Source organism: Gekko japonicus, unplaced genomic scaffold, assembly GCF_001447785.1.
Source record: "Gekko japonicus isolate JY-2015 unplaced genomic scaffold, Gekko_japonicus_V1.1 scaffold2214, whole genome shotgun sequence".
NCBI classification, from domain to species: domain Eukaryota; kingdom Metazoa; phylum Chordata; class Lepidosauria; order Squamata; family Gekkonidae; genus Gekko; species Gekko japonicus.
This window is the reverse complement of record NW_015162546.1, coordinates 130771-144079: the sequence shown is the minus strand read 5'-3', so window position 1 is coordinate 144079 and position 13309 is coordinate 130771. Positions and strand designations below refer to the sequence as shown.

At 44.4% G+C, this 13309-nt stretch overlaps 1 protein-coding gene across 4 annotated transcripts in view; it reads right to left on the bottom strand.

The window, feature by feature from the left end:
- Window positions 1-13309, bottom strand: part of LPIN1 (lipin 1) — a 148943-nt gene that overhangs the window by 36097 nt on the left and 99537 nt on the right. For 3 of the 4 annotated variants that reach the window (XM_015406339.1, XM_015406341.1, XM_015406342.1), the window contains 4 exons: window positions 13132-13227; window positions 12106-12434; window positions 9692-9796; window positions 7908-8015 (listed from right to left, as the gene is read on the bottom strand). In XM_015406339.1, coding sequence (XP_015261825.1) covers window positions 7908-8015; window positions 9692-9796; window positions 12106-12434; window positions 13132-13227 — 638 coding nt within the window. The remainder of the gene's footprint in view (window positions 1-7907; window positions 8016-9691; window positions 9797-12105; window positions 12435-13131; window positions 13228-13309) is intronic. The other variant, XM_015406340.1, reaches the window with a different exon arrangement.

Sequence of the window (13309 nt, the reverse complement as noted above, 5' to 3'; positions counted from 1 at the left end):
GCCTTATGTGTGGCAGTCCCCCCCCCCCCCGCGAGTATCATGGGTCCACCCCCTTGTTAAAATATAATGTACATGTTCACACAGTGCAATACAAACATCAATTCGGAATTTGTCAGAACATGCCGCCAACCCCAATCTTTTTAGCTAAGTGAACTCAACAAGGGCATATTGGTGTTATCTTTTTGAAGGCACTTAAAGACCTGTGTGAACTAAAAATGCCTGTGCATGAATGGCCAGAAACACAGACTTCTGATCTTTAGAAGGGAAACTACTGTTGGAATATACAAGGGCCGAGTTCAGACTGGCAGTTTGAAGCAGGAGGGAGTCGTTGCAAAAAAAGAGCTGGAACAAACTGTTCCGGGTTTTCCCGGTCACACTGCGCGGACTGATGCAGGAGCATACCAGGAGGAGGCGTGAGGGAGCATTCACACCATTGGCCCGGAGGCGCGACTGTAAGCGGTGTTTTCTACACGGCAGACGCCTAGGAGCATGAGCGCCTAGGCGCAGCGGCAAATAGGGTAGGATCTGGCAGCTGTGGGCCATAGGCACATCCAGCGACATCACTACCCCCTCTTCAAGGCAATCACCTGCACCTTCCTGGTGCCAAAGTGAGGCTAGGAGGTCAGTCAGCGTGAACAGCCGGCGCTCATTATTAACGCGGGCTGTTCCTGGTTTTTAGCGATTAGCATTCACACTTCTGGGAAGCGGAATGAAGCGGGATAAACGGGCTCCCCAGGGTTTGATACCACTCTCACCAGGTATCTTTTAAACCCGGGAGGCAAGCGCTACAAGACGGGTTGAGTATGGGTGGGGAATGCCGGACAGATGTGCCTGTGTGAACGGCCCCTTTAATCCACTTGTGAAACATTCCTCACACGCACCTATATCGGGGCAAACTGCCAGTCTGAACTCAGCCATAGTCTACAGTGCACCTACTTGAAGAAGTTCAGAAGAACAGCCTATAGGGTACAGCTGAAAGACTGCTGGTTAGCTTGGCTAGATTAGGGACTTCCCACAATTTCAAATCATGTCCTTCCAGTCTCCTTGTTGGCTCTTTGGAGACTTCCTGCTCCAACTGAGCCCTCCCCTTTAAACAGTTGGTGTTCCATTCCTCTGTATGTTTAAACTCTGCCAAAAACTATGACCATGGAAATGGACACAAAAGTGCTCAGACCCATGCAACTGAATTCATACAACATGGGTCTGACTCATCAAAAGATCTGCGCAGTTCTGTCCACTCTCTCATGCATGCAAAAAAACAGGAATTACTTTGAAAAGACGCAGTGCCAGGATGAACCCTAAGCCAAAAGGACACACAAATCACTAATATAATCAGCATTATGGACAAAGTTGATTGCCTTGGAAAACAAAGAATGAGATAAATTAAATAATGTACTTTAAGCAACTAAACATTAAATAGCAATATAGATCTGGTACTGGGTGGCACTAGGTAGGGGACTGGCACCTGGGTTCTATTCCTTCATGAACACAAAGAAGAAGCACCAGCACTGTCACAACTGACAACACCAGTAATCGTTTGGCAGTGTATAAATGCAATGAAGATCACTGCACAGGGAACTCTATACATCCCCACCCCCAGTCCCAATACAAATATAGCCAGATCCAGAAAAGCAAGAAGTGTTCTTTCTTCTACAGGTGGATTGTCATTCCTGGATTGAGTTAAATGTTTTTAAATGAATCCATGGTCATCGTCTCTCGAATTATTTTACTCCTGAACAGGAAATAATAAGAACACTGCAACTACTAAAGAAAACAAATCAATAGCTGTCCAACAAAACATCTAAAAATGATCACCAGGGTTAAAAAAAACCCTCAGGCGCTGGTTACCCTGGTACCTGAAAATGTCTCACTGCTGCGTAAGAATTTGTACGATCTAACTCAAATCGAACAAACTAAATGAGTTCACTCTAAGGCACTCAGCATAAGAGAACATAAAGTTAACGAAGACCTATGAATGGTACTGTGAGACATCACCAGTCCTGATGACTGAAGTGAAAGTCCAATAAAACAATCTTAAACCAGCCATAAAAACTGCTTTTTAAGACACAACAGAAGATAAAATGTAAAAAGAAAGATGATCTTCAGGGGTGTATTGGGGGGGGGGTGGCGGCCCTGGGAAAGGGCCCTCCCTCCAGCCTACCCCAGCTCCTCAAAAAAGGTAGCACCTGCCTGGCTAGCCTGGAGTAGGAGATGCCTGGCCAGGGCGAGGCAGGGTGAGGCTGGGCAGCCCCATCCGTCGTCACAGTGAAGTGAGGCCAGGTGGGGCACCCTGAGTCCATCCCTCATTGCAGCAGCCAGACCAGGCAGCCCCATCCCATCCCTCACTGAGGCTAAGTGAGAATAGGCTCGGCTGCCCCATCTCTCGCAGCAGCACCTGCCGCTCTTTTGGAGCTGGGGCAGCCCTGGCAGAAGGGGGCTCCAGGATTGGGTGGCTCAGTGAGGTGGGGCAGCCCCCCAGGCCAACACCCCCAGCAGAAGTCTTCTGGTGCCCTTAATGGTCATTCAGCCTCTCAAGATCTCTCTGCACTGCCAGAGCACTAGCTATATAGCCAAGGAATAACTAAGATGGCAAGATCTAATTCCTAGCACAAATGTGCTTATAGATTGCATTACAGAACTGGAAAAAATATGTCTCTTGGGGGGAAAAAACACAGTAAATTATTACTTATATTGCAGTCATAGTTTCCATGGAGAATATCATCCCTTTATTATCAACTGTCCTGGAACAAATAAAGTTCCTGCTCAGAGTTTACAATTTCTGTTCGGAAGATAACAGATGTGTAGGACAGTCAGGGAGAAGAACAAAGGGCAGATATTTTTAGAGTGAAGAACAGTTACAGAACTTTGTCCTTCGGTGATCTGAACTGACCTCTGTTCTTGGTATTAGAACTGAAATACGAAACAGATGGGGGGGTAGGGAATGTTCAAAAAGTGGCCATTCATTTTCCTCAAACTCATTTTGGCATCTAACTGAAAATGGGAACCGTCTGGAAAAGGCCAATATGTTCCACTCCCATAACAAGCCTCCAGGACTCTTTGAATACCTGATGATGGCCTCTCAGTCCCTCACAATCTCTCCAGTCTTGAGACCCACTTCACAGTTAATCTGATGTTGTCAAATTAATGATGAACTGTGAAATGTACTAAGAACATAGCAGCCCTGCTAGACTGGACCAGTGATCTGTATAGTTCAATGGTTAACCCACTGCCTTGGAGGACCTACAAACAAGACCGAGAAGCCAAGGCCTTCCCCTGCTGCTGCCTCCTAACCCTGGTATACAGAGGTTTGTAGCCTCTCTATCTGGAGGGTCCCATTATTCATCATGGCTAGTAGCCATTGATGGTTCTATCATCTGTGAATCTGTCTAATACATTTTAAAGCCATCTATCCTTGTAGCCGTAGCATGATCAACCAGCAGCAAATTCTACATTTACTCATTGAGAAAAGAAGTACTCCCTTTTGTCCTTCCTGAATCTATTGTCCATCAACGTCATTGGGTGCCCTTGAGTTATAATATTATGGGAGAGGAAGAAAAAGTTCTCACCTCCCATTTTCCCTATGCATAATTTTATGAACTTCTGTCATGTCCTCCCTCAATCGTCTTTTATCTAAACTGAAAAGGCCCATATTAAGCTTTTTTCATATTGCCTTAATCATCCTGATTGCCCTCTTCTTCAGAAGCCTTTTTTACCCATTGAAAACAGTGAGCTGTAGCAATCTATTATTACAAGAAGTATATCTCAAATGTCATCCCTAAAAAGGACAGTCTGCTGCATTTCCGGCAGAGTTGAAGGACGTCGATCTGTGTCTGGCAGCCTTACAGCATCAGAACATGGAAGTATATTGTTATCTTCTAAATCAGAGGCAGTGGAGAAACATAAGCAAGTCGACTTCTTTGACTAGAAGCTGTGAACTTCCAAAAGTACAATACAGTCAACCTTGTCTAGGAAGCAGCTAGCATGAAAATGAACCTGGAATGAAACCAAGGCTCCGAGGCCCCGGTCACACCAGAGGATTAGGGCCGGAAGAGGGATGGATCGGGGGCGGAGCAAACGGGCGCGATCCCACCGCAACATCTGGGAAGCATTGCACGCCCGTCCCCAATCCGGCCCTTTCGGCAATAATCCACAGCAAAAAAGAACCACCTACTAAGGTGGTTCTTTCCGAACGGCCGCATCAAAGCCGGCCGTGGGATCGCTGGCGTGTTCTTCCGCTGGCGCATCCCCGGGTCCTGGCCGAACTGCGCATGCTCAGACATGCGCAGTTCGGCAGCCTCCCGTGGCTTCCTCCCTGGTCTCCCCGGCATCTGATCGTGCCGGGGAGCAATTGCACAGTGGCTCACGGGATCTGTATGATCCCACCGCCGCGTGCCTATTTTGGTGCGGCTTTTAAAAGCCGCACTTTGCCCGTTCTTTTTGTCCCTCGCGTGGCAGGGACCCTAGTTTCCTTTCTTCATATCTACTCTTACTACATGATATTTAATCTAACCCTGGCTTCACCATTACCCAACTACATATCATCCATGTTACTAACATGTAATATTTGTTCCCCATTTACTTTTTATTTTGAGTCAGGAGTTGTTCAAACCCCAAGTATGGGGATTACACCTGAAAGCAATGCACTTCTGGGTCCTCCCCCCCCCCCCCCCCCCGGACAGGGATTACATTTATTTTTAGAAATAAGAAGTCAAAAATTGAATAACCAAGACCAGGTAATTCCTTGCTTGAGGTACATTATAGGCAAAGATATTACTGATTTTAATGGTTCCTACTTATTAACCAAATAATTCAACAGAATCTTGAAATCTCCAGCATGAGAATTCCTCTGTTCCCCAGAACCTAAGCAATTCCTCTTTCTCCACATACAAGTTGAAATCTTGAAGAAGTGCACTGCTTTCAGGTTGCTGCCAGAAGTGCATTGCTTTCAGGTTGCTGCCTTTCCCACAGATATCAAGGCCCTTATCTTCAGCACACCTCAATGCAACAGTTGGAGAGTCCTCCTCTCTCTGTTTCCCTTGCCCCTTCCCACAGCACCCACAGACTGAGCTTCATTTCCTTTGTCCTATGTTACCAATTGTACTACATTACTTTCAGGTAAAACCATAGAGTTTCCAGCAATTCCTAGAACTACCCATTGTCACGTCTGATTTACACCTGAAGTGATGTACCGGCGCAGAGGTTGGCAGTGTTCTTTTTTATTATTATTATTATCCCACCACCACTTGGAGAGGTGGCAGGCAACAGAGAACATGGGTGGGAGGCCTTTCACCATAGCAGAAGGCCTGGCTACCTTAAATTTTCTCCAGGTGCATCAGGTCAGTAGATTTGTTCTGAGATTCTGTGCTTTTCAGGCACATCAACCCGATTTGGATCAGAACCATGACAGGTGGGGAAAGGGCGCTTTAGTCTCCTCATGCATGATTTTACCAACCTGAAATAGCCTTGGGAGGGTGCGCCATTTACCCCATTGAGGATTCCATTGCTTTCCCCAACAGGGCAAACAGTCCTCCCTGGACCACTGTCAGGAAAAATGGGAGAAGACCCCTCTCCCAAACACCATGGTCCCAATACAAGTTGGGCCCGCACTAGGGTTGCCAGCAGGAGACTGTGGGATGGGGACATGGGGGGTGGCCATGGCATGATTTCACTTCTGGGTTTCATACCTCTTTAGGCATTGGCAAAAAGTCTATGGTAAAACCACAGAGCTTCCAGTGATTCCTAGAAAGGACTGACATCATTTCCTGGTTTCCCCATACCTCCAGGTTTTACCACAGAGTTTCAGCCAATTCCTACAGAAGTGTGATGTCACTTCTGAGTATTACTGGAAGTGATGTCATGTCATTAGCAGACAGCCATTTTTTAATTGTACTTTTTCTCCTGCTCCAGCTCTAAGTGGTGGTAGGAAATGCCTGCTGGAGGCAGGGAATTCCTTGTCCCATTGGAGGCCGGCAACCCTAGCCTGCACACAGCTGACAGGGACAGATTCCCAGAAAACATCTACCAACCTGCCCTGGGAAACATGTACTGGATAATTGTAATTTCACTCTTTCCTCCCCTTTTTCCCCTTGGAGTCTCTCCTATTATCTGCATGACTACCAGAACCACACAACAGCCGCCTTTCACCCTCTACTATACAAGACTCTAGTAGAAAGGAAAGACCCAAAAATGGAACTTCCTTGTATATGATCACAAAGGGAAAGACTCTCAGCATGCCCACAGATTCCCCTCATTACAAAAGCACATTAGCAATTTGTTTTATGGAACTGCCACCACACTGAGGCAGCCCCTTTGGTGGCTCTTCCACTGGCATCTGGTTGGCCATGGAGGGAAACATGATGCTGGAGTAGATGGGCCAGAAATCTGATACAGCAGGGTACTTCTTATGTGGGGAACCACCTGCCGTAATGGACTGCCAGGAGTCCTGTTGCTATAGCAAGCAACTGCTTCTTCCATATATCTGAGATGGAAAATGAGGGCAAAGCTGGTGGTGTTCAGGAGAAATGGATTTGGCCCGAAGCCTTCAAGTTGCTGATAACTAGCATATGTGGTATCTCCTGCCCACCACCTCCCTGGGACATACTTCTGGCTCATCTAGAAAATGCCAAAGGAGACTTTTCTTCTGTATTTTCAAGCAGGATAAATTACATACAGGAGACTTCCTCCAGTATCCAGGCAAGAATTGTCCTGTCTTCACTGGGAGTTCCATCAAGATCTCTCTCTCTCTCCCTATGAAAAGTTGTGACTACACTTTGTACTGCAGAGAATCCTTGGGGGCTTTGCTTTTATTTTCTCCTGTGCAACTGAGCTCAGCTGTGAATTGTTAACTGTTGTTAAACCAACTTTCACTGAAAAGCCTGGTTTTCCTACAGCAAGGATGTAAGTGCTCTGTGTTTCACAAAAGATGTATTCAGAGTCACTGGATTTCATTTATATATTTATACATATTTCCTTTATATATTTCTTTTCATAAACTTTTTTCAAGATGAGCCTGGAGCCATATACCAATGCTGAGAACAATGGTGTTATAGAGGTCTTAAAATCCTTGCTAGGATTCTGGCGCCCGGGGCATTTTTTTTAAGAGTAACAGAACTCTCAAGTGGGAAATGAAGTTTTCAATCTGTATACTGAAAACTCACAAAATTTTAAACATTTCTTAAAGAATTTTGTCGAAGAGGTTCTGGAACTCCGTTCTGGCTCATTCCCCCCCCCCCAGAAAAAAAGCCCTGCTGGTACTTACACTGAGTCAGAGCCCCATAGACGCTCTAATATAGACAGCCCTGTGTGCACATCATTTTTGTAAATGCAGAGCAGTTCCTTTTTCTAAAAGGAACAGAAAGGCCTTGGGGGCTAAGGTGAGTGCCATGTACAAGATCCTTGGTAATATGTTTTCCAGCTATTGGTTGAGCTGCTCTGTTGTCATGGAAGAGCTGAACTGGGAGGTGGAGACCTAATGCTGGAGAAGATGCACCATAACAGGTTAGCAGATTGGGGGGGGGGGGTCATTGATAAGTGGGAGATGGGAAAGGTGTTGAAATGGAAATCACTCAACACGCATCAGAAGGAGGGAAGCGGGAGAGGAAGACAGAATAGAAGGAAATGAAAAATGTTCGCGGCCAGATGTTGCAAGAAAGGACCAAATTGCACACAGTAACCAAAACCAGCCAGCCAAATCATTGGCCAGGTGCATAGTTTCAATCAACTTAAAATTGTTATCACCTATCCCCATAACCCCCCTAAGTGATATCCCCCAGTTTCCCATCAAGTGATTAGGTTAGTACTAAGTGCTAGTCTGGTTAGCCTCATACAGTTTGCATTCTGTTAAAAGAGTTAAAAGGGTTAATCGCCATTTTTTAAAAAAACAATTGGGAAGAGAGTAGCTATTCTACCTGTCTGTAGCAGGATACTGAGAAGACGGCTGAGGACAAGAACTAGATAAGCCTCCCTCTGCGGGAACAGTAAGATGAGAGGACTTCCCTGAGCAAGCTATAGGATTACTGGACAAGGCCACGTACAGTAAAAGAGAGAAAAATGAGGCATCATTATTCATTATATGCTCCAGTTGACATTTGCTTGTTGGAATGCTCAGCTGGACCTCTTGAAAAGAGGGAATGCAGTTTTCACAATAGAGCTGAGTTTCAGGTGACAAAGACAGGCAGAAAGACTACAGTACAGTTCAAAAAGCCACCAAACCACCACACACACAAAAATACCTAACAAGTTTGTGCAGATGTTAGAGACATCATTCTAGTGTGTGGGAAATGGTGATCATCACCAGGAAGCATATTGGTTTCTCTGGTGCAACAATTCAGAATTTGGGGAGGGAAATTACAAAGTAAGCAGACAGCTAGACAGATGTTATCTAAGGTGCATGTATCTGTACTCTACCACCACTTAAGCATTGATTTAACAATAAGAGTGTGATGCTGTAAACATGACATTCGTTAGACCTATACAATAATTTAAAATTATTTTTGAAAACATTTTGAGAATGGAAGGTTCCATTTCCTTGGCTCGTGAAATATCCTACTTTTCTACAAATCAGCCCTCAGCTCAGATCTTTCTGCTAGAACTGCAACAACACTAAGCAAGGAAAGATTATTCTAAATAAATTTAAAGAGCTTCCATGAACTGACTTCTGGTCACAGCTGGGAGCGCCACATGTGAAGCGGGCGTCATTTGGGATCATGGGAGGGTTCCACAACCAAAAAGACTTATCTTCCTTTCCCTTACTAATAAACGTTCCACACGTATTTATATAGTTGCCTCCACTGCAACTGGTATACATGAATGAAACTAGTCTGCTCTCATCCATGGCACTACACAGAACTGATACAGCCTGTTTATATGAATGACTTCGCATCCAGAAGCAGTTGTAGCAATGGACCACTGGATGTAGCTAAAATGCAAATTCATTCCAAGATTTAGCCTAACACAGACGGCTCACTTGCCCATTTCAAAGAAACTGATGTGAGAAAAACCCTTCAGTCTTCTCCTTAACTTCAAAGCATTCTTGAGAGAGGGTGATTTGCAACTGGGAAGCAGAGAAACCAAAGTGTTGCTTGGCCCTTCCGCTATCCACTAGAAACATTGCTCTTAACCGCTCCCCCCTTTCCAATATTGCTTTGAAGTGTGGAAAGGGATTGCTGAGGTTTACTTAAACTCATATACATGTTAACAAACAGTTCAGAGTCAGACTGAAACTCAAAATGATTGTCTTGAGCATTCACTGATTTATACTATACCACTGTGTAAAGTATGTATTATCCTGTTCTCACTGCTTTGTTTTTATACTTATGTAATAACATTTTTTTGCATCATTTAACACATCATCTCTAATATTTATGCCTTGTTTATGACTAATCCCATTACATTGCTTACTAGATATCTCATCCTGTTGACTGCATTGACTTACACTGTGTAATCCACCTGGAGTCTCAGTGCAAAAGGCAAACTATAAATAAAGTAATAATAACACTCTATCAAAAGGTTAGACTCTGCCTCCTCAGCTCTTGAGTGTAAAGTGTAAATTGAGCCCGAATACACACAACACTAGACGTATGGCGGAATCACCCACTTCAGCTGCTGCTTGAACCTGTTCGTACTAGACATTTGGGCTGCCACGGGTCTGACCCGTTTGCCCCTAAGATATTCCAGTTCAGATATTCTGTACCTTTGTGTAGGAGTCCATTCTCCATCTGAATGGTGGTGAGGAAGTACATTGATTGAAGAATTTATATCAGACAATTCATCTCTATTCAGGTCAGGGACAGATGTTCTGCGCACAAAACAAACAAAAAATTAAAATCTTTTTTTTAAAAACAGCCACCACTCCTGTCTCAATTCATAGTGGTGTTAGAAAAATGCCCCCCAGCTGACTGCTTTCCCTATGCAATGACATGAATTGCTTAACAGAATGCCAGATCAGAGACAATGTCCAGATTTAAATGCTTCAGAGGAAAATTATGATTTTTTTAAAAAAGTTGGACTCCCTTTGCCTTGCAGTCCAAAGTCCTCAGGCTTCCTCGGAATGATGACGGTTGTTACCCTAATCACCTCAGCAAAGAGTTCTCCTCAATGGATCCTGTTACCTTCCCCAAAATTTCACACATTTTCTGAATCTGTACACTAACCTTCAAAATATGATTCATAAAATAACCATGTTGGTATCTTTGGATAGCCTACAATTAAAGATCCAATTTCACCATCTTTTATAGTCCTCTGTACAAGAACTTGTTAATTCTTCATCAATTACTACCCTCTTTAGTGAACACCTCCTAAAATTGAATTAGTTTTCCTAACAGCATGAAGCAAAAGTAAACCAAATCATATCCTGAAGCGCTGGGATAGTCTATAATTCAGTTGATTCTGTGCTTGGTAGTAGATTCCATTCATAAAAAGGTAAAGATAAAGGTTCCCTTGCTCGAAAGCCAGTCGAATCCGACTCTAGGGTTGCAGTGCTCATCTCCGGCCCCGGTCACACGGGAGGTTTAGGGCCGGAAGAGGGACGGATCGGGGGTGCAGCAAACAGGCACGATCAAACCGCAACATCTGGGAAGTGGCGCGCACCCGTCCCCAATCCGGCCCTTCAGGCCGAAAATGCGCAGCAAAAAAGAACCTGCTAAAGAGCAGGACTTACCTAAAACGCCGCAGCAAGCGCGGCCGTCAGAACGCCAGCGCGGCCATCTGCAGGAGCAATCGAGGCTCCCAGCCAAACTGCGCATGCGCACACATACGCAGCTGGCGGCCTCGTGCTCCCTTCCGTGGCTTTCTCCCTGGCATCTGATCGTGCCGGGGAGCAACTGCGCGGCGGCTCACGGGATCTCTGTGATCCCGCCACCGCGTGTCTCTTTTGGTGCAGCTTTCAAAAGCCGCACTTTGCCCACATCAATTTTCCCCCATGTGGCAGGGGCCTCCATTTCAAAGCTGAAGAGCCAGCGCTGTCCGAAGACATTTCCGTGGTCATGTGGCCGGCATGACTAAACACCAAGGCGCACGGAACGCTGTTACCTTCCATATATGGCTTCAAACAAATTCTGACATGAGGAAGGGAACTTACCAAAATCTGTTGTCTGGAATGTCCTCCTCTAGGGTTGCTTAGTGCATTATTGATCTATGCTAGTGTGCCAGGTCTGGCCCTGGGTCTAATAAGAATGCTACCACTGGTCCCCTACCCCTGCTCACCCTCACTATTTCAATGCCAATGTGCGCCAGTCACAAGAGAGCACCAACATGGGTCAATGATGTTTTACCTGGAGCCCAAGAGTGGGGCTAGTCCTTACCAGATAATTTCTTGTCATCCAGAAGACTTCCAGAAACAAACTCTACTGCCTGGAGTACTTCCAGGACAGAACTGACACACTGTCTCAGCCTGACTTTTATTAAACGTCGGGTAAGCGGATTTACAAAGGAGCCAAAGACCATCAAGTCCAATCCCATCTACTGTGTCTTAACACACCAGTCCACATGAGATGAGTCAAGCCAGGAAATGCCAGAAGCCCCAGACAATGCCCCAAAACTAACAGAGCATTTTTACAAAACTGAAGGGGTCTGTTCAAATTATATTATTCAAAAAGCCCATTTCACATACAACTATGCAATTGCATCGTCTATATTACTTAGCCAAGAAACATTAGATCTCTTTGTTCAACTAAGATCTATTTATTTACTTACTTCATTTACACTCCAATTTTCTCCTTCAGGGGACCCAAGGAAGCTTATATCATTCTCTCCATCTTATCCGCATAACTATCGTGTGAAGTGGGTTAGGCTGAGATTAATCGACTGGCCCAAGTCACTCAACAAGCTTTCATGGCAAAGTTGGGATTCGAACCTGGGTCACCCGGAGCCTAGTCCAACGCTCTAAATCGCTATACTATCTATTTAATACATGTTTATACTGCAATTTCTCTACATGCCTCTCTCTTCCCTTTTTACCTCCACAACAACTCTGTAAGGTAGACTAGTCTGAAAGAGTGACTGCCTAAAGTCACCCAGCAAGTGTCATGGCAGAATGGAGATTTGAACCCAGATTTTCCAGATCTTAGTTTATCACTCTGGCCACGTTATATATTATAGTCACAATACCTTGCATTATCTAGCAGCTCATTTTCTTCATCTGAACTCAGTTCTATAGGAAACATGTTTTCATCTTCTGTAGTATCTGCATTGGTATCTCTTTTTGCAAAGTCTATTCTGTGGGTAGATTTCCTCCTCCTCTTCCTTCTTTTCTTCACAGAGATACCCATAGAAGTGGATTCCATTGTGGGGGGAGAAGTAGAGTTTGATACTTGGGGGGAGCAGGACGAATCCACATTTCGTATTCGGTCGATGGAATTTCTCTTCAACTGTGATTCCATGAGAGCTGCTCCATCAGACAGAATGGGAGATGTAGCCAGGTGGTATGGAATTGTATCCTAGACAAAGAAAAAGATGACCCAGAGCCTTACTTTCCTGTCAATTGAAATTTGACATTTGTGCAGAACAATTCTGTTCATCAACCCACAAAAACCTACTGTATCTACCTGAAAAGAATACTAGGGTTTTCTCCACACACACTGTCAAGAAATAGAGGGGGCTGTCTTAAATTCACACAGAAGTTACGGTTATGTACAAGTCATAAAAAACCTGTCATATAATCCTTTTTTAGGAAGACTATCTTACATTCAGGGTTGTTTTCCTTTCAGGTAAATACGGTAATAAAAGCTCAAGTCCACAGACCCACTAAGGGTTTTTAACAAGAAATTTTATTGAAAAACTATGCATTTCTGGTTTTGTAGGACTTCAGGCTGAATGCAGATTATTCTGGCATGATCCTAGTTCAGTTTACATGGAAGCTAAGTCTCACCAATGACAGTGGGTTTATTTCCAAGTCTGTGAGCAAAGGCAGTGAAATCCTATATAGAGATACTCCAGTTGTAAGCCCAGTAGGGTAACTCTCCATATGACTGCATTGCAAGTAATCTACAAGTGCAAGATAAATGCTCTCTCTCTCTCTCTCGCAAGGAGACACACCTGTCCTCCTCACATGGCACAGTAGGTACCCCGTTATGAATGCTAAATTATTACCATGTTTCAGAGACCATAATGTCTCTTAAATATGAATGTACTTACCTGGTCATTAGATGTTTCCTCAACGAAAAAGGCTTCTCCATTGTCCCCTAATTTCATGTGCAAATCTACACATTCTCCATTAATTTCTATGTCAACCTTGAGGAACAAAAGACCTTTTAAGAAATATATTCATAAATTCATTTAACTGCATAGTACTGGGGGGGCATTCATTTGCTAT